The 19,425-nt window shown below is 41.4% G+C and overlaps 1 protein-coding gene across 1 annotated transcript in view; it reads right to left on the bottom strand.

Moving 5' to 3' along the window:
- Window positions 1-5,583: 5,583 nt before the first annotated feature.
- The window catches only part of LOC138976663 (two pore channel protein 1-like), a 55,062-nt gene continuing 41,220 nt past the window's right edge, over window positions 5,584-19,425 (bottom strand). Inside the window, exons 19-25 of the mRNA XM_070349538.1 lie at window positions 18,912-19,073; window positions 18,602-18,699; window positions 16,117-16,163; window positions 14,784-14,852; window positions 13,536-13,626; window positions 11,971-12,080; window positions 5,584-11,570 (exon numbers count right to left, since the gene is read on the bottom strand). Of these exons, the coding sequence (XP_070205639.1) occupies window positions 11,310-11,570; window positions 11,971-12,080; window positions 13,536-13,626; window positions 14,784-14,852; window positions 16,117-16,163; window positions 18,602-18,699; window positions 18,912-19,073 (838 nt within the window). The 3' untranslated portion in view covers window positions 5,584-11,309. The remainder of the gene's footprint in view (window positions 11,571-11,970; window positions 12,081-13,535; window positions 13,627-14,783; window positions 14,853-16,116; window positions 16,164-18,601; window positions 18,700-18,911; window positions 19,074-19,425) is intronic.

Below are 19,425 nucleotides of genomic sequence, written 5' to 3'. Positions count from 1 at the left end.
CGTTGCCCCACAACTACCACAGTGGTAGATACAGGACAGATAGGAGGAACCCATTGCCCTTACCCGTTGCCCCACAAATACCACAGTGGTAGATACAGGACAGATAAGAGGAATCCATTGCCCTTACCCGTGGCCCCACAACTACCACAGTGGTAGATCCAGGACAGATAGGAGGAACCCATGGCCCCACAACTACCACAGTGGTAGATACAGGACAGATAGGAGGAACCCATGGCCCCACAACTACCACAGTGGTAGATACAGGACAGATAGGAGGAACCCATTGCCCTTACCCGTGGCCCCACAACTACCACAGTGGTAGATACCGGACAGATAGGAGGAACCCATTGCCCCACAACTACCACAGTGGTAGATACCGGACAGATAGGAGGAACCCATGGCCCCACAACTACCACAGTGGTAGATACAGGACAGATAGGAGGAACCCATTGCCCTTACCCATGGCCCCACAACTACCACAGTGGTAGATACCGGACAGATAGGAGGAACCCATTGCCCTTACCCATGGCCCCACAACTACCACAGTGGTAGATACAGGACAGATAGGAGGAACCCATTGCCCCACAACTACCACAGTGGTAGATACAGGACAGATAGGAGGAACCCATGGCCCTTACCCATTGCCCCACAACTACCACAGTGGTAGATACAGGACAGATAGGAGGAACCCATGGCCCTTACCCGTGGCCCCACAACTACCACAGTGGTAGATACCGGACAGATAGGAGGAACCCATTGCCCTTACCCATGGCCCCACAACTACCACAGTGGTAGATACAGGACAGATAGGAGGAACCCATTGCCCTTACCCGTGGCCCCACAACAACCACAGTGGTAGATACAGGACAGATAGGAGGAACCCATTGCCCTTACCCATTGCCCCACAACTACCACAGTGGTAGATACAAGACAGATAGGAGGAACCCATTGCCCTTACCCGTGGCCCCACAACTACCACTACCACAGTGGTCGATACAGGACAGATAGGAGGAACCCATTGCCCTTACCCGTGGCCCCACAACTACCACAGTGGTAGATACAGGACAGATAAGAGGAGTCTATTGCCCTTACCCGTGGCCCCACAACTACCACAGTGGTAGATACAGGACAGATAGGAGGAATCCATTGCCCTTACCCGTGGCCCCACAACTACCACAGTGGTAGATACCGGACAGATAGGAGGAACCCATTGCCCTTACCCATGGCCCCACAACTACCACAGTGGTAGATACCGGACAGATAGGAGGAACCCATTGCCCTTACCCATGGCCCCACAACTACCACAGTGGTAGATACAGGACAGATAGGAGGAACCCATTGCCCTTACCCATGGCCCCACAACTACCACAGTGGTAGATACAGGACAGATAGGAGGAACCCATTGCCCTTACCCGTGGCCCCACAACTACCACTACCACAGTGGTAGATACAGGACAGATAGGAGGAACCCATTGCCCTTACCCGTGGCCCCACAACTACCACAGTGGTAGATACAGGACAGATAGGAGGAACCCATTGCCCTTACCCGTGGCCCCACAACTACCACAGTGGTAGATACAGGACAGATAGGAGGAATCCATTGCCCTTACCCATGGCCCCACAACTACCACAGTGGTAGATACAGGACAGATAGGAGGAATCCATTGCCCTTACCCGTGGCCCCACAACTACCACAGTGGTAGATACCGGACAGATAGGAGGAACCCATTGCCCTTACCCATGGCCCCACAACTACCACAGTGGTAGATACCGGACAGATAGGAGGAACCCATTGCCCTTACCCATGGCCCCACAACTACCACAGTGGTAGATACCGGACAGATAGGAGGAACCCATTGCCCTTACCCATGGCCCCACAACTACCACAGTGGTAGATACCGGACAGATAGGAGGAATCCATTGCCCTTACCCGTGGCCCCACAACTACCACAGTGGTAGATACCGGACAGATAGGAGGAACCCATTGCCCTTACCCATGGCCCCACAACTACCACAGTGGTAGATATAGGACAGATAGGAACCCATTGCCCTTACCCATGGCCCCACAACTACCACAGTGGTAGATACAGGACAGATAGGAGGAACCCATTGCCCTTACCCATGGCCCCACAACTACCACAGTGGTAGATATAGGACAGATAGGAACCCATTGCCCTTACCCATGGCCCCACAACTACCACAGTGGTAGATACCGGACAGATAGGAGGAACCCATTGCCCTTACCCATGGCCCCACAACTACCACAGTGGTAGATATAGGACAGATAGGAACCCATTGCCCTTACCCATGGCCCCACAACTACCACAGTGGTAGATACAGGACAGATAGGAACCCATTGCCCCACAACTACCACAGTGGTAGATACAGGACAGATAAGAGGAACCCGTGGCCCCACAACTACTCGTGGTACCTGCCACGTAAGGCCCCTCTGGTAACAGGACACCTCCCAATAGAGGACAGCCTCTGTTGTCCCTTTATCTATTATCTTCAAGGGATGTGTGTCGTGACAGGCCACCTGCAATGGGGGGACACTAAAAGTTTCCAAGGGCTTCATTTCATCGCAGATACCATTGCACATTTACAACATGAACTAACATGGGACTAACCCACTGGACATGTACTGGCTAACGAATAGCATGCAACAACAACCCCAAACATTTCTATTATCAAAAAATCTTTGTAAAAATGTCAACTTGGATAGTTATTTTTGTCACTACAAGAAAAATTAACTAAAGAAGACTTTACCTTTGTCACATTGTCAACTGTTAAACAGGTGGTTTTTTCAAGACTAATAAAATAAATGGTAACCAAATAAGCCCTTTAATCACTTTCATACAAAATCTACATTATTCTTCACACACACACACACACACAGGCCCATGTGTGGATACAATATTCATTGCACATACATGTCTATGACACTTTTTCTGGCAAGAAGGATTTCAGTCTTATACACAAGTATATACAGACTACTGGTGTGCATATGACTAGCTACTGTGCGTGGAACTGAACCACACAGCAGATGAACATGCTACATTGAAATGGAGTGGCAAAAAATGAGCAGTAAAAGTAAGGTATACACTAGCATTAGCTAAAACATGTAAGAACAAGAAATTCATCCGAGGTAGGAAAAACACCCCCGTTGGTCAAAGGGAAATAACCATTCTCACTGCCACCAACTGAGAAGGTTATTTCCCTTTGACCATTAATATGTCCCTCTATAAGTCCTTGTAGAATCTTAATCCACCAATAACTCCCTAAGCGTGTGTTTGACTGGTCCCAATTTTTGCAAGGACCGTCTCAGGAATGTATAGAACCTGTTCACCAAGTTTGGTGACGATCGGTCCGTTCATTCTTGAGATCTATATGCGAACACAAACAAACAAACACATGGAGCGAATCCTATACACACCCCTATACCAGGGGTGTAAAAATCAAAGATATTGAAGGCACAGCCCCTCCCGTGGAACAGCTTAGCTAACTATCTCAAATCAGCCCGTGCTTCTCCATGGAATGAGGCCATCCCACCTCCAGGACACATTCAAAATCATCAGCCTTTTCTGCAGAGTGGGAATTGTTCTGTGAATTAATTTTATAAAAGCAGTTTATCTGCGAAATTAATTCATAAAGAGAAAGTGCAGCTCTGCACAGAGAGCAGCCGGAATGTTGAGTGTTGGTGTGTGTTGAGGTGGAGGGGGGTTTTTAGTCAGTCTAAAAGCCCGTGTGATCTGAAATGGTGAGCCAGCTAAAGAAACACACCACACTGTCCCAAATGATTTGTTCATCGTTTCCTAAACTTGTAAAACAAGAGCCAGAAAAGATAGCTCAAAATTAAAAACATTCCTCCAGGATATTTTTCTGGCTCTCTGATAAATCTATGTTTAGTTTGTGTAGTCTTGTTTCACTTAATCACACTTTGCATTGTATGGTCGGGGTGAATCTTAAAGTCATGATTGCAATAAAAGGTGGAACTTTGACATATGCTACCAATCTTTTGAACTTTACATGTATAACACACACACTTCATGTCATGCTCTTCTACAGGAAGACATAACACAAAACATGCAATGCAGTGAATGTGCATGCCTTAGTGAACAATGCAACATATGGATTTCATGCAAAAATATATACATCACATCTTCTTTCTTGCTGTGCTTTCATATCAAAAACAGTGTTACTGCAATAAATATGTAATACCACCAGCTTCTCCTCCCCCCAACCCCCCCCCCCCCCCCCCCCCCCCCCCGTTCTTCCACCCCCATCCTGCCCTCTCCCAACCCCTTTGGACAAAAAACGAAGAGCTATCACGCACCAGGAACAATAAGGCCTACTTTACACATCAGCACCCATAATTCAGCCAAATAGACCATATTAATCAGGAATAACTCTGTTTGCACTGTGGTACATCTTGCAAGTGAGAAGTTTTGACAGTGTCAGCTTGATTTCATGTCTTCTTTTTTCTCAAAAACATTCATATTAGAGCTGATTGCTCACTGTGATGCTATCGGCGTGGTTACGCCTTGCATCACCTTAATGAAAGGAATACGTACAACTCTTCCACAGTGCATAAAATCCCCAACAGAGTGATTTCTTGAAAACACCCAACAGAGTGATTTCTGAATAACACCCAACAGAGTCATTTCTTGAAAACACCCAACAGAGTGATTTCTGAATAACACCCAACAGAGTGATTTCTTGAAAACACCCAACAGAGTGATTTCTGAATGACACCCAACAGAGTGATTTCTTGAAAACACCCAACAGAGTGATTTCTGAATAAACACCCAACAGAGTGATTTCTTGAAAACACCCAACAGAGTGATTTCTGAATAACACCCAACAGAGTGATTTATGAAAAACACCCAACAGTGATTTACGGAAAACAACCAACAGAATGATTTCTGAATAAACACCCAACAGAGTGATTTCCCCAAAACACCGAACAGAATGATTTCTTGAAAACACCAAACAGAGTGATTTCTGAATAACACCCAACAGAGTGATTTCTGAATAACACCCAACAGAATGATTTCCCCAAAACACCCAACAGAATGATTTCTGAAAAAACACCCAACAGAATGATTTCCCCAAAACACCCAACAGAATCATTTCCCCAAAACACCCAACAGAATGATTTCTGAAAAAACACCCAACAGAATGATTTCCCCAAAACACCCAACAGAGTCATTTTTGGAAAACGTCCATTGCCGTGCCGTAAATCAATAGTTTGCCTTCCTTGATATTCAAAAATTCACAACAGGACTTATATTGCCATGGTAATTTGGAACCTTACAACAGTCTTATCACATTACATTTCAACAGGTAGATATCAAAAAGCGCTAAAGCCTTCCAAGCTTACACTTTAAGTTTAACAATGCGTAACATTTCTGGCAAGAAGAACAACACAAACATCAACAATTATTTCTATTTACATTACATGTCAACAGCAATGCTTTTTAACATCTTTTTTTACATTTAACTTCAACAGCAATATTTTTCTAACAGTTGTCAAACGTAAATTCTTGTTCATGGAAGCTTCATATATGAGGTACAAACCAATAGATGATGTTTGAAAAAAGCTAATTAAAGCTAAATAACAAATGGGCAGCATGAAACGGTGCGTAGTTTAACTCTTACCAGTTCGCTCCCTTACCCCTCCTGTAGTTTTCCACTGACCAATTATCTAATTATCAAAACAAATTTTTTGTTATTTTACATTGGATGGGTCGGACAGTGGATAAACTCATATGTTAGACACACTTTATGACAGAAACAAGCTGGGTTTTTGTTATAAGTTAGTTATAGGAATGCATTATTAGGCACACACAAAAAAAGGCCATAGGCCAATAAAATAGGGTCGATAGGTCGGGACTTTTTTTTTTTCTTTTTTCTTTTCTTTTCCCCCCAAAAACATATTTCTAAGTTATTTTGTTTTTGAGACCTTTTTTTTTTTTTTTTTCCTTCAAAAAACCATATTTTTAAATTATTTTGCGAATTTTATTTTTTTATTTATTTATTTTTTTCTCCGCCAAATGCTAAAAACAAGTCTAGGGTCGCGGGAAAAAATAGGGTCGGTCGGGATACCGTAAACAGACTATTTTTTTGTGTGCCTTAGGCATGCGTATGTCATGAAACGTCCAACTTTGAAATTTGGATGGGGGTATTCAGGTGACAATAACTTTTTTGTTTATCAGCAAAACTCTATAAAACTTTGCTATGTTATGTAAAATGAATGCCCAAACAGACTAGTTAGCAGCATATCTAAAATAAACTGAACACAAAAAAATTTCTTCTTTGTGTTTGTCACGTGTTCCAAAAAATGGGCGTACAAATTTCAACAAAAATCATGTTGTCACCCCCATAACCTTTTTTACCTTTAAAGATAGCACAATTCTCTTTGCAAATATGAAAAGCTTATTCATTTTCCTTTCATTTGATATATAACTTTCTATATTTCATTTAGAATATGACCCCAGATAGCCACTCGGCAAGTAGGCACCAACAGCACTGTAAAATATGCCCTAAAACCCCCGAACTGGTAAGAGTTAAATTGATCCCCAAACTAAGATGCAAGTGCAAACCGCATAAAATTCTGCTTCTCAGCTGGAAGGTAAATAAGAGTTAACAAGGCGCTGCCCGTCTCCTTTTCTTTTCACAATAAATCATTTAAGACATCTTTCTTTGGCCAATAATATAACACACAATAGGTGATATAACACACAATAGGTGATATAACACACAATAGGTAATATAACACACAATAGGTGGACAGTGGAACCACCCTTTAAGACACCCCGTAAGACCTCTTTTTCTCAGACGTTTTGTTCATCACATCTGTGAATTCTCTCTAATTTAAGACGTTATTGTTTGTTCTTTTATCTTTATTTGGTGTTTAACGTCGTTTTCAACCGTTCAAGGTTATATCGCGACGGAGGGAAGCGGGGTGATGGGATCGATACAGCCACTTGTCAATTGTTTCTTGTTCACAAAAGCACTAATCAAAAATTTGCTCCAGGGGCTTGCAACGTAGTACAATATATCACCTTACTGGGAGAATGCAAGTTTCCAGTACAAAGGACTTAACATTTCTTACATACTGCTTGACTAAAATCTTTACAAACATGGACTATATTCTATACAAAAAACACTTAACAAGGGTAAAAGGAGAAACAGAATCTGTTAGTCGCCTCTTACGACATGCTGGGAAGCATCGGGTAAATTCTTTCTTGTCCCAACCAATATGGGACTCTTAAAAGGAGGGTACCACTGTACCTACATTGTGTGCAATGTTTTCTTCAATAACAGCCTTAGGTCAAGTTTTTTCTTGTACATAAACTTATATCAAACTGAACTGTAAGTACACATACACGCACGCGCTCTCTCTCTCTCTCTCTCTCTCTCTCTCTCTCTCTCTCTCTCTCTCTCTCTCTCTCTCTCTCTCTCTCTCGCTCATGCACACAACTTAATGGTTAAATTCCCTCCTTGTCATGTTCAACCTTGTGACAAATCCTTACCATTAACATCTATATATATATACGACTTGTGTCTGTGTGTCTATCTGTGTGTGTGTGTGTGTGTTCGCGATGCACGGCCAAAGTTCTCGATGCCGGATCTGCTTCAAATTTGGTGGGCATATTTAGGTAGACCCCGGACACAACCTGGTCGATGAGAATTTTCAACACGTGCTCTCAGCGCGCAGCGCTGAACCGATTTTGGTTTTTCTGTTCATCTTCCCAGATCCATTCCCAGTAACTCTTCCTTATCTTCTCCAGTGTTTTGCGTTTATCTCCCTTCCTTTGTGTGGCGTCAATCCATATTCCCGTTACTATTTTTAGAAGGTCACTGTCCACAACGCTCAATCCATATTCCCGTTACTATTTTTAGAAGGTCACTGTCCACAACGCTTTCATCCCGGCAAAGCCGGGTATTACTCTTCTTTATCTTCTCCAGTGTTTTGCGCGTTTATCTCCCTTCCTTCGTGCGCCGGCAAAGCCGGCGTACACCCGACAAAGCCGGGTATTCGGCTCTACTTCTTCCCGGCGAAGCGGGTATTCATCTAGTAATACATATATCACTCCACAAGGGATGAGACAAGACTCACCATTATACAGAACCATCCAGCAATCACAAAGTAACTGAATGCTAAGTAAATTCATAGAATCATTCAAAGTCGTTGTCTAGCTTGCCATTATATAACTCCATGTAAAAAAAACACCTACTTTACACATCACTATATCAACGTTGAATGTTTTCCATACACATAATTATTCATAATTATTATAATAAGCTTACCATCCTGAAGAAGGAAGTAACGTGCCGAAATATTGATTATGATATAAACGTACCTAACCTTGTTACTGGTGTGTTTTCTTTTTATTTAAACATAATTATTCTGTCTTGAAACGTCTGCCTTATTAAACGTTATTGTGTTTCAATCCTTGTGTAAATTCCATAAACCTTACTGGACATCAAACAGTACATTATGACTAGTCAACAGAGGGAACACTGTTTATCATTTACAACAACAAATATCAGCCCTTTTCCAGCATACAAATTCTTCAACAACCCAATGTCATCCCTCACATGTTAACAAAGAATGTACAGTACTGAATGATAACATTTCCAAATACCCGAACACCCTGTGCTTTCATGTCCCATTTTACACTATTCCTGGATGGATAAACAGTGAGAAAAAATCTCTTGATGCTTTCATTGAATACAATATTATCTGCCTAAACACACACACAAACACTCATGTAACAGCATGCCATTGTATTTCCTTGAATCTAACTTCTCTTCAGGTTCAATGTCTCCCTTTTCCCTCTCACCATAAACAAGCAGCAAGTCAACCATGACAGTTTTTGACAGGATGGGGAGGTAGGAAGAAAGGACATGAGGAGTGAAACGGCTACAGTATGGACAACAATCACAGCCGTTCACTTACCCTAATCTCTAAAACCATCAAATGATCAATTTATGTGAAGGCAACTATATTGTTTCTTTTGTTCATTTATGACATTCAACGCCATTTTTCTCAGGAGCCCTGCAAAAGCATGCAGCCCTTGATCTCTTAAAAAAATTGGTTTTTTAAAAGACACAAAAACAAAGCAAAAATCTTTCCTATCAAACTAAACTGAAAGGATGCAAGTACACACACACTCACTCACTCTCTCTCTCTTTTACAGTGACACAGTCTCTATCACAATTGTAAACCAACCAAGCCCTCTCTGGTAGATCATTCTTTGAAGTAATAGCAAGTATATCAGATCCCAAATGACACACAAGTACATCCAGATGTGAAAAAAAGCCAATCCCCACATGCCTCATAAAATCATTCACTTCTTTTCCAGAAGAAAAAGATACACTTCTTTGAAGCCATTTTTAAAGAAAAACGTATAATAAGTCTTTCCAACATCTAAAGAACATTGAGTCAAGTTGTCGGCCATTCATAGGTTCAATGATGTGTTAGTTAACATCAAGAGCAACCACAGCAAGGTAAAATGGTTGCTCAAAATCTCATCAATATTAAAAATATCTTCTTATCTTTATAGGGATACAATCCGGAAGATTCTCTGATCTGCTCTGTGTTTTGTGCTGGTGTTTTTTTATACATACATTTAATATACATACAGGCTCTCAAGCCGCCCCACGTGTTCAAATCATAAAGCCAAAAGTTAACGGAGTTGACTTTCAGTCAGGGATGCACAGAAAGTGAATTAGCCCCTTGGCTGCCATAATACAAATTAGGTACCTACTTTCATCAAATAAATAATACTCTGACAAGAGTAACTGTCCTTTTATATTGCCCTTGAAATTGTAGCAAGAGGATCGTCTCCCCTGGACACCATTTTCTCAGTTTTGGTCTAATTGTTATACCTTGTATGCTATGTTTTTTCATTGATTTGTTCAAACCAAATTCTTCCGACAGTCAAGGGTTGGTAACAATACAATAACAAATTACTGAAATAACTCTTGTCAAGGTTTTTTTCTGTTGTGGAAGAGTTGCGCCCCTTTCAAACTAGTGAGGCAAACAAATATGGATACTAATCTGTGCGGGCAAGCGATCATGGCGGGAGCGAGTAATGAACTCCGATGAGCACATTTTTAAATGAAGAAAGGGTGATATAGAGCAGACCCTGCATAAGATCCACATATCTTATTCACTTGTGTAGCAGCAGGGATGGCCAAATCGTCCGCCCGAAGGGGCGAGTAAAAAATCAGCCGGGCTAGTAGAAACCACAAGGTAACTCGGCCGGTTGGCCAGTGAAAATTCTGGTCCACTGCAACACTTTTGGTTGTAGTATTGAGTAAAATAAACACTGCAGATGCAACAACTGTGGTATGTACCGGGCCAGTGAAATTTCGGGCGGGCTAGTAACTTTCCTGAAGTTACTTGCCCGGCTTGCGAGTTAAATTGTGAGATTTGACCATCCCTGAAGCAGCATGCTGGCTATAGCATCCAATGATCAGCAGTGTGTTTGCCTCAATGTTTTGAAGGGGCGCAACTCTTCCACAACCAATAAAACGTACACCAGACACAGTTGTTTGCCAACACCCTCCATTATTTACAACCATTAAATATCAAACGAAAACCATGTCCTGAATCCATTTTCTTCAGTGTGGATGACAGGAGAAAACCTTCTGCAAGAATCTCGTAAAACCATGAAAGCCCATTTTCATCAACAATCAAGTCTATAATTTCTTCATTCTCAAACATCTCTGAGACAAATCTTGTTCCCTCTAAAAGATCTCAGAGACAAGTCTGTTTGTTTCTTAAAGATCAAACACAACTTCACTCTCACAGATGCCTGCGACAAGTCCATTTCATGCGGAATGATCGCTGCAAGAAGTCTGTTTTGTTCCAGCAGATCTCTTGCACACGTCCTTCTTGCTTTAAACAACCTCCAACACAAGCCCATTCACTCTCCAAGATTCACGTCCTTTTCCCTTTTAAAGTTTTCCAACATAAGTCTGTTTTTGTTTCAGAAACCTCCAACGCAAGTCTCTTTCAATGTCAACAACCTTCAGCACAAGTCTGTTCCACTCTCAAAGATCTCTGATGTAAATCTGTTTCATTCTTACAAATCTTTGAGACAAGTCTATTGCACCATTATCTTTAGAAAAACTCCTTTCACTCTCAACCATGTCCAAGATAAATCTGTGCTGCTCTCAGGGACTTGTGCAAAAAGTCTCATCAGTACTTTGAACATTCAGGTGATGATCCCCATGAGCGGTCCATCACAAGAGTTACGGGGGAATCAAAAGTGGCCTCACAAATCCCTGAGGTGTCAAAAGTCAGGCGATAATCCCGGCGAGTGGTCAATCTGGAGAGTTGACTGAAACTCAAACATCGGCGCATGAATATCATCCAAGGAGTCACCGCGGTGCGAGTTGGGTCGATTGCGGATTCGCATCTGGTCGAGCGACTCGACTGTCTTCATTCGCGTGGTGTTGAACTCCTCGGCCCACACCCTCACCTCGTCGTGATACATACGCAGGCTGAAGTCCTCGCGGTTACGACTCCTCTCTCCGCGGAACAGGTACTTCGTCTGGTGGTGAGAAAAAAGAGACAGAAATGGTAATGTTGGTTGTCTTTATGCAAACGTAGAAAGTAAAAGTCTTGACATCTACACTTCGCAGGTCGCCCAAAGGTATCTACAGTGGGTCCCCCACACACTCCCGCACGATATCATTTATGTATCAATCAATATTGTGGTTAGAATTCCTTTATTTTAACGACTGAACATAAACATGCACTCTTTCATAGTCATGTTGTCAATGATAATTATGAGTTTTAGTCAGCCTCTGATGTCACATACAGTAGTTCAAAGAAGGGAAAGCCTGTGATCAATTGATACATTGAATCATGTGCTAAGACTGTCTCTGTAAATATCTACTTGTAATGTGTACATGACCCACAGTATCGCAAGCCTTAGCCAGCATCTTTACCTGTGACTGCTGAGCTATGTAGGTTCCCGTCAGGGGAGCAGACTGTGATTTACACATGTTGAGCTCCTCTTCATTCAGAGTGACCTCCACTTTCTGCGTGCCGTGGTCCGCTGAGAAAGAGCAGAAAGCAGAGCCAATCAGATGCAATCAAAACTGAATGACACCAGGGGTTTGTGGACTGTAAAACATTGCTGGTTGGGGCAATGAGACGTTGTCAGTGTCCATATGTTTGTGTGCTGATTTATGTGTGCGCATGTGTGTGTGTATATGTGTGTGTGTAAGTACATGTATGTATGCATATGAGGGTATGTGCAGACATCTCTGTGTGAGTGAGTGTGTGTATGTGTGTAAGTGCATCTGTGTGTGTAGGTGTGGATGCATCATGTGTGCATGTCTCTTTGTGTGTTTGTGCGACTGTGAGTGCATGCATGCATGTGTGTCTGTAACTTTGTGTGTGTGGCCACACATGCATACAAGTGCATGTGTATTCAACGTGGCAGCACAGGTACATGTATATCAATGGACTTTGGGTGGTAGTAAGGCCAAAAAAAAAAAAATTGTCTGTTTCTGGTCACCCGACCGACCCTAAATTTCGGCGCCGACCCTAAACTTCTATTTTTCCAAACTCAAAAAATTTTTTTTTTTTTTTGACAGGGTGAGAAAATGAACAACAAAATCGTGTGAAAACGAAAGTCCGCTGACGATTTGTAAATGTGTTGAGTGTCTTGTCTCTATGTATAGTGAATCCAGTCTCTTTGCGCGATTTTTAAAGTTAGTTTTATTGGTCTACATTTGGGGTAAAATAAAAAAAATAAAAAAATAAAAATCCCTACCTACCGACCCTATTTTTTTTAGCCATGTTACCAGAAACAGACAATTTTTTTTTTTGGCCTAATGACAAGTTAGCATCAATGTGTGTGGTTCTGATGCATGTATGTGCATGTGTGCATGTGCCTGTGTGTACATGCATATATTGTACATGTGTCTGTGTGTACATGCATATATTGTGCGTGTGTCTGTGTGTACATGCATATATTGTGCATGTGTCTGTGTGTACATGCATATATTGTGCGTGTGTCTGTGTGTACATGCATATATTGTGCATGTGTCTGTGTACATGCATATATTGTGCGTGTGTCTGTGTGTACATGCATATATTGTGCATGTGTCTGTGTGTACATGCATATATTGTGCGTGTGTCTGTGTGTACATGCATATATTGTACATGTGTCTGTGGGTACATGCATATATTGTGCATGTCTGTGTGTACATGCATATATTGTGCATGTGTCTGTGTGTACATGCATATATTGTGCACGTGTCTGTGTGTACATGCATATATTGTGCATGTGTGTGTGTACATGCATATATTGTGCATGTGTCTGTGTGTACATGCATATATTGTGCATGTGTCTGTGTGTACATGCATATATTGTGCATGTGTCTGTGTGTACATGCATATATTGTGCATGTGTCTGTGTGTACATGCAAATATTGTACATGTGTGCTTAAAGTGGCAGCACAGGAATATCATTGGACTTTAGGTAGAGGTAAAGACAAGTTACCCTCAATGTCCTCCACGGCCATCTGACGGCGGTACTGGATACGGAACATGAAGGACTCCAACACAAAGGCCACCACGATGTTCATCACCACCTGTCACAACAAAATGAAGATAGCAATTTAATATGGTACAATTTTCTACTGCTGAAGTCACCGAGACAAACTTTGTTCTTGAAATTTGTTGTCATATTCTCAGGATCGAGACATGCAGAAGAAGTGACAGAATTTTAATGCCAGGTCATTATTTACGCCATGACGTTTTTTCGAACTTTGTTTGGCTTTTGACGTCAGAGATTTCAAAACGAAAAAGAGGGTAAAAAAGAGACGTCGCGGTTTTTTAAAAATTTTTTAACACGTTTTTATTTCTTTTTGGTACGTGTTTTGTTTTTTTAATCAAATTGCATGTCTTGAAAAATGTAGCATTTGATCGTCACTTCCTTCTGGACTCTACATGAGCACAACACAAATGATTTTTTTGTCTTTTCATTGTGTGCGGATGTGTTTGCTAACATGTTAAAAAAAAAAAAAAAAAAGGAAAAAAAAAGAACATCTTGGAGCTCAGCTTGATTTCTGTGTGTAAATCAGGCAAATTTCATGGACTAAAGACAACTTAGGAAGACAGGCTACTTGCGAAGTCACTATACATACAATGTAACAGTTTACAAAACCCTAGAGAATTCTATCAAAACAGCCTGTTTAACAAAACAGAAGAAACAGAGCAAGAGAAAAACTTTGCAAGCTACTTTTGTTGCTACTATAAGTCTACTTTTGTTGCTACTATAAGTCTACTTTTGTTGCTACTATAAGTCTACTTTTGTTGCTACTATAAGTCTACTTTTGTTGCTACTATAAGTCTACTTTTGTTGCTAAGATAAGTCTACTTTTGTTGCTACTATAAGTCTACTTTTGTTGCTACTATAAGTCTACTTTTGTTGCTACTATAAGTCTAATTTTCCGCTCATTTTATTTTCTGGCAAAAAAAAACATGCAAGAGAAAAAAAAGCAAGTCTCTTGTTCTTTACTTAACTGATTCAGTGAAACCTCTGTTTCAACACCTAAAACAACATTGAAAAAATGAAAAGTCCTAAAAAGAGGCCACGAATCATAAGGTAGAGGAAAATTTACATTCGTTATGAAGAGAAAATATTGTGAAACAAGGTCATAAAATAGAAGGGGAGCTTCAAACAGGTTTCACTGTGGATGAAATCATCAGGTCTACTTTATATAAAATCTCAACAAGAAATTCTCACCATCATGACGATGTAGAAGAGCATGAAGTAGATGCGTGTCCACTCGCTGACAGCTTTGGCATACCCGCCCTGCAAACACACACACGCTGAACACACACCTCAACACATCGTATCACAAAGGAGGTTACTTTTTTTTAACGTCTGATGAGGGCCCCAAAGGGGGGGTATCATCACGATCACGGGAAGGGAAATTTTAGCTTTCATGATCACAGTTACCTTGATTTTTGTTTTCACGATCACAAACACCTTGACGAATAGAGGATCATAGAGTGATACAGCTGTGAAAAATGTACGTTGAAAATAAAATGCTTTGCAATAATGCCCATCACGATCACGAAAACAAATGACGATCACGATCACGAGACTTGATTTTTTTGTCATCACGGATCACGGGCAAAGTCCCATCACGATCACAGAAATGGAAATTTCGGCAATCACGGTCACAGAAATGTCAAAAAACGCCAATCACGATCACGATTTTAAACCCTTTGGGGCCCTCTCTGATTATTTGCTTGTTGATTCTTGATTTTGGAACCTTAGTCTGTTTGGGATGACAGTAGCACCATTGGGAACGCCCCAAGTGTCCTTACATTACAGGTGGCTTGTCATTATTATTATATCAAGTCTTATATCGCGCGCATATCTCCAGACTCGGACTCAAGGTGCAGGGATCTATTTATGCCGTGTGAGATGGAATTTTTTACACAATACATCACGCATTCACATCGACCAGCAGATCGCAGCCATTTTGGCGCATATCCTACTTTTCACGGCCTATTATTCCAAGTCACACGGGTATTTTGGTGGACATTTTTTTTTATCTATGCCTATACAATTTTGCCAGGAAAGACCCTTTTGTCAATCGTGGGATCTTTAACGTGCACACCCCGATGTAGTATACACGAAGGGACCTCGGTTTTTCGTCTCATCCGAAAGACAAGCACTTGAACCCACCACCTAGGTTAGGAAAGGGGGGAGAAAATTGCTAACGCCCTGACCCAGGGTCGAACTCGCAACCTCTCGCTTCCGAGCGCAAGTGCGTTACCACTCAGCCACCCAGTCCATGACACGCATACTTTAGTCAGGACAATACTAAAGGGACAACAGGAGGTGTCCTTTCATGGGAGGGGTCCTCTCACCGGAGGAGCCTCACATCGCAAGTTCCATTGTACATCCAGTAACAGACTGCTATTTTATGTGCTATCTTCTCCCAACCCTCTCCCAAGCAAACAGGTGCATCAACAGTAGTTTTACAAATTATTTGATGTTCTTAAAAGTCAATTCAGCGGACACAAAACATGCAGTGTACCAAAGTCTGCATGTATCCACTCACCATAATGATGAACCAGTTGTTAACAACAGTCAGCTCAAACAATGTCACTGGAAAAAAAGAAAAGAAAATTAAAAATAATGAGCAAAATGTGACTTGCGGAAGGAGGGGGACGGGCGGAGAGATAGGGGGGGAGAGAGAGAGAGAGAGAGACGCAGACGCAGATAATTTATTCAATAGGCCATTGCCCCTTATGAATGAGTGTGAACAAACGGTTCACGTTGCAAATAATATAACTCATCAGGTGCAGAAAAGGTACAACATAATAACATAATAATCGCACAACACTACAGAATAAAACATATATTACACGGTCTTTAACTACGAGGTTACAACATCTCTTAATTTCAAGGCTTTATACAAATACAGGGATACATTTCTGATAACAGTTTCTTGAGGTGAGGCCAGGAGCAGGCTAAGTCTAAAAGTGCTTGGGTTTTTATAATATTTAAATGGGATACATTTTTCTCTTAATCTGTTTAAGTATGGACAACAAAAAACAAAATGGACTTCATCTTCTAGCTTTTCTTTACAAAGGAGACACATCAACTGATCGGCATTATGTTTTTTATATCGGTTAGAATGCACAGCAATTTCTGAAATACCTAATCGAAACCTAGTCATAATAAACTTTAGATGTCTATCCATATTCAACAAAAGATAGGGTTTAATGTCATGTACAGTACAAAATGTCCGATAAACAGCAAATCTATCACTATTTTGTATATGATAATCCCACTCTTGCCATCTGCAATCGACAAACCTTTCCCTAAAAACACACACAAAATCTTTTTCATTAACAACGCCCTGATTCAACCACACAAAACCAAAACCATACTAATACAATTTACAACGGACACTTGAGGCCCAGTTCTTTTTACCACTCTCATCCATTTTATACAACATTTCATATGATTTACGAGGAAGTCTGTGCGCCTCCATGTTTAACAGTTTCAACCAATAGCTTACGCATCTTAAAATAGAATTCAAATATATTGGATATCTGTTTGTCTCGCCATATACTAGGTCATTAGGTGTTCGCATTCGGACTCCTAAGAACTTCTTCAATGCAAATAAATGAACTTTTTCACACTGCAGAGCAGCCTTATCTAGTCCCCATATCTCAGCACCATACTGTACTATTGGTTGTACTTGGGAGTCAAACAACGTAAAAAACACATTCAAACTATTATTGTATAATACACATCAGAGCATTTTTGGCCCGGCTTGAGAGATCGCTACAGGCAGCAGTGAAACTGAGTCGAGTTGAAAATAATATTCCTAAGTACTTATACACGTTTACAACAGGTAAAATATATTCCCCATAATTATGTCCACCTTTCCCTTGCACTCAAATATCCACCCTTCCTCAACACAATAATATTACTTTTACTCATGTTTACCTTCAAATGAAGAGAGGACACTGCCCTGCGTAAATTATTTAACTGAGTCTGTAGACCCCCAACAGTCTCTGATAACAACAATAAATCATCAGCAATAAAGTGTGTTTGATTTTCTGTGTATAAATGTGTGTGTGTGAGAGAGAGAGAGAGAGAGAGAGAGAGAGAGAGAGAGAGAGAGAGAGAGAGAGAGAGAGAGAGAGAGGAGAGAGAGAGAGAGAGAGAGAGAGAGAGAGAGAAGGAGAGAGAGAGAGAAAGAGAGAGAGGCATGAAATGATACGGCCAACCACATGAAAGACATCGATCATTATCTGGCACATAGAGTGAATTCTACAATGTAAAAATTCACTTAGGGCAATATTTCACACAAATAAGTTTTTACAAAACAAACAAAATGGGAATTTGTATTCATGAAATGGCCTGTTGTGTGACACTGCAGTCTGCTTCTTTTCCTCAAGATCACAACCAGTAGGTTTGACTGTATTACAGGTAGGCTGAAATAAGCCCCATACCTATCAAACAACCACTGATTTAGTTAACTACACTTTTTGGCTCACGTAAGTGTAGCCTATGCGATGCTAACTTTTGTCTGTCTGTGCGTGCGTGCGTGCGTGCGTGCGTATGTATGTATGTCTGTGGTAGAAACTTTAACATTTGAAGACGTCACAACAGTTGAAGACGTCACATTATGACGTAAGAGGGTTAGACGTCACGCGAAGGAATTACTGAAAGTCTCGGTCATTGTTATTTTGAGCGGGCCGAGACTAGTTTTTTCTTCGAAATCGGCCATTCAGATCTAGATCTAGTGTCTCGCTTTCTTGCACAGTGTCACCTATGCCGCTTACTGTGTGTGTGTGTGTGTGTTTATGTGTGACGAAGTGATTGAGTTTGTGTTACTGTTTGTCGATTTCTTACGTGAGCCTTGAAGGCTTCGCCTCTTGTTATTAAAGGTACAAGGGTCCAGAGAGACAAGTACAATAAACACTGCCCCATAAACTAAATCCTTCATACTGAAACTAAGCGAAAAGAAAACTGAAACGTCTCAAAAGAACTGCTGGTCTTTTTTCACCCAAATGACCGATGCTCACCTCCAGAAACCAGGAGGTTGTCAAAGTTGTTCAGGTAGTAGAAACCTGTTTGTGTGCTTGTGTTGTCGTACTTGTAAAAATCCTCAACACTTGTGTTTCTGCACCAAGAAATAAAATCATGATTTATCATTTATATACACACACACACACACACACACACTCTCTCTACTCATACATCACACATACAGACAGAAACACATATATACACACACACTCGCACAAAGACACACACTCACCACCACCGCCCCCCCCCCCCTCCCCCCTCCCCCTATACACACCCAACCTTCAATTCCCCTATACAGAAACGTACTTGCAGCAGTTGCGTAGATCCTTCCCCAGGAAAATCTCCATCCCGATGATGGCGAAGAAATAGTAGACGAGGACGATGACGATGATGAGACTCATCAGACGTTGAAACAAGACGAACAACGTCCCCAGCACGTCGCGATATCGACGCTTGATCTTGAACAATCTGTAAAAACAGGTCACAACCGCAATGATAAAAATACCTCTGCCAAAACTTCTAGTCAGATATGAAAATTAATGTTCTCTCTCTTTTTCTCTGTCTCAATACTTTTTTCCACAATTATTGATCAGCATTGCGTGCCGCTCTGTCTTTAATCTAACTCCTCTCTCACACACACACACACACACACACACACACACACACACACACACACACACACACACACACACACACACATATACACACACACACACACACACATACACACACACTTGCGCCCTTTCACGGTCTCTCCTTTCTACCCACACACGCAAATGTGGGCACACACTCTCTTTCTTTGTCTCTCTTTCTTTCACTC

This window comes from Littorina saxatilis, linkage group LG9, assembly GCF_037325665.1.
Source record: "Littorina saxatilis isolate snail1 linkage group LG9, US_GU_Lsax_2.0, whole genome shotgun sequence".
Classification (NCBI taxonomy): Eukaryota; Metazoa; Mollusca; class Gastropoda; order Littorinimorpha; family Littorinidae; genus Littorina; species Littorina saxatilis.
The sequence above is the reverse complement of the archived record's forward strand: the minus strand, read 5'-3'. Positions and strand labels throughout refer to the sequence as shown.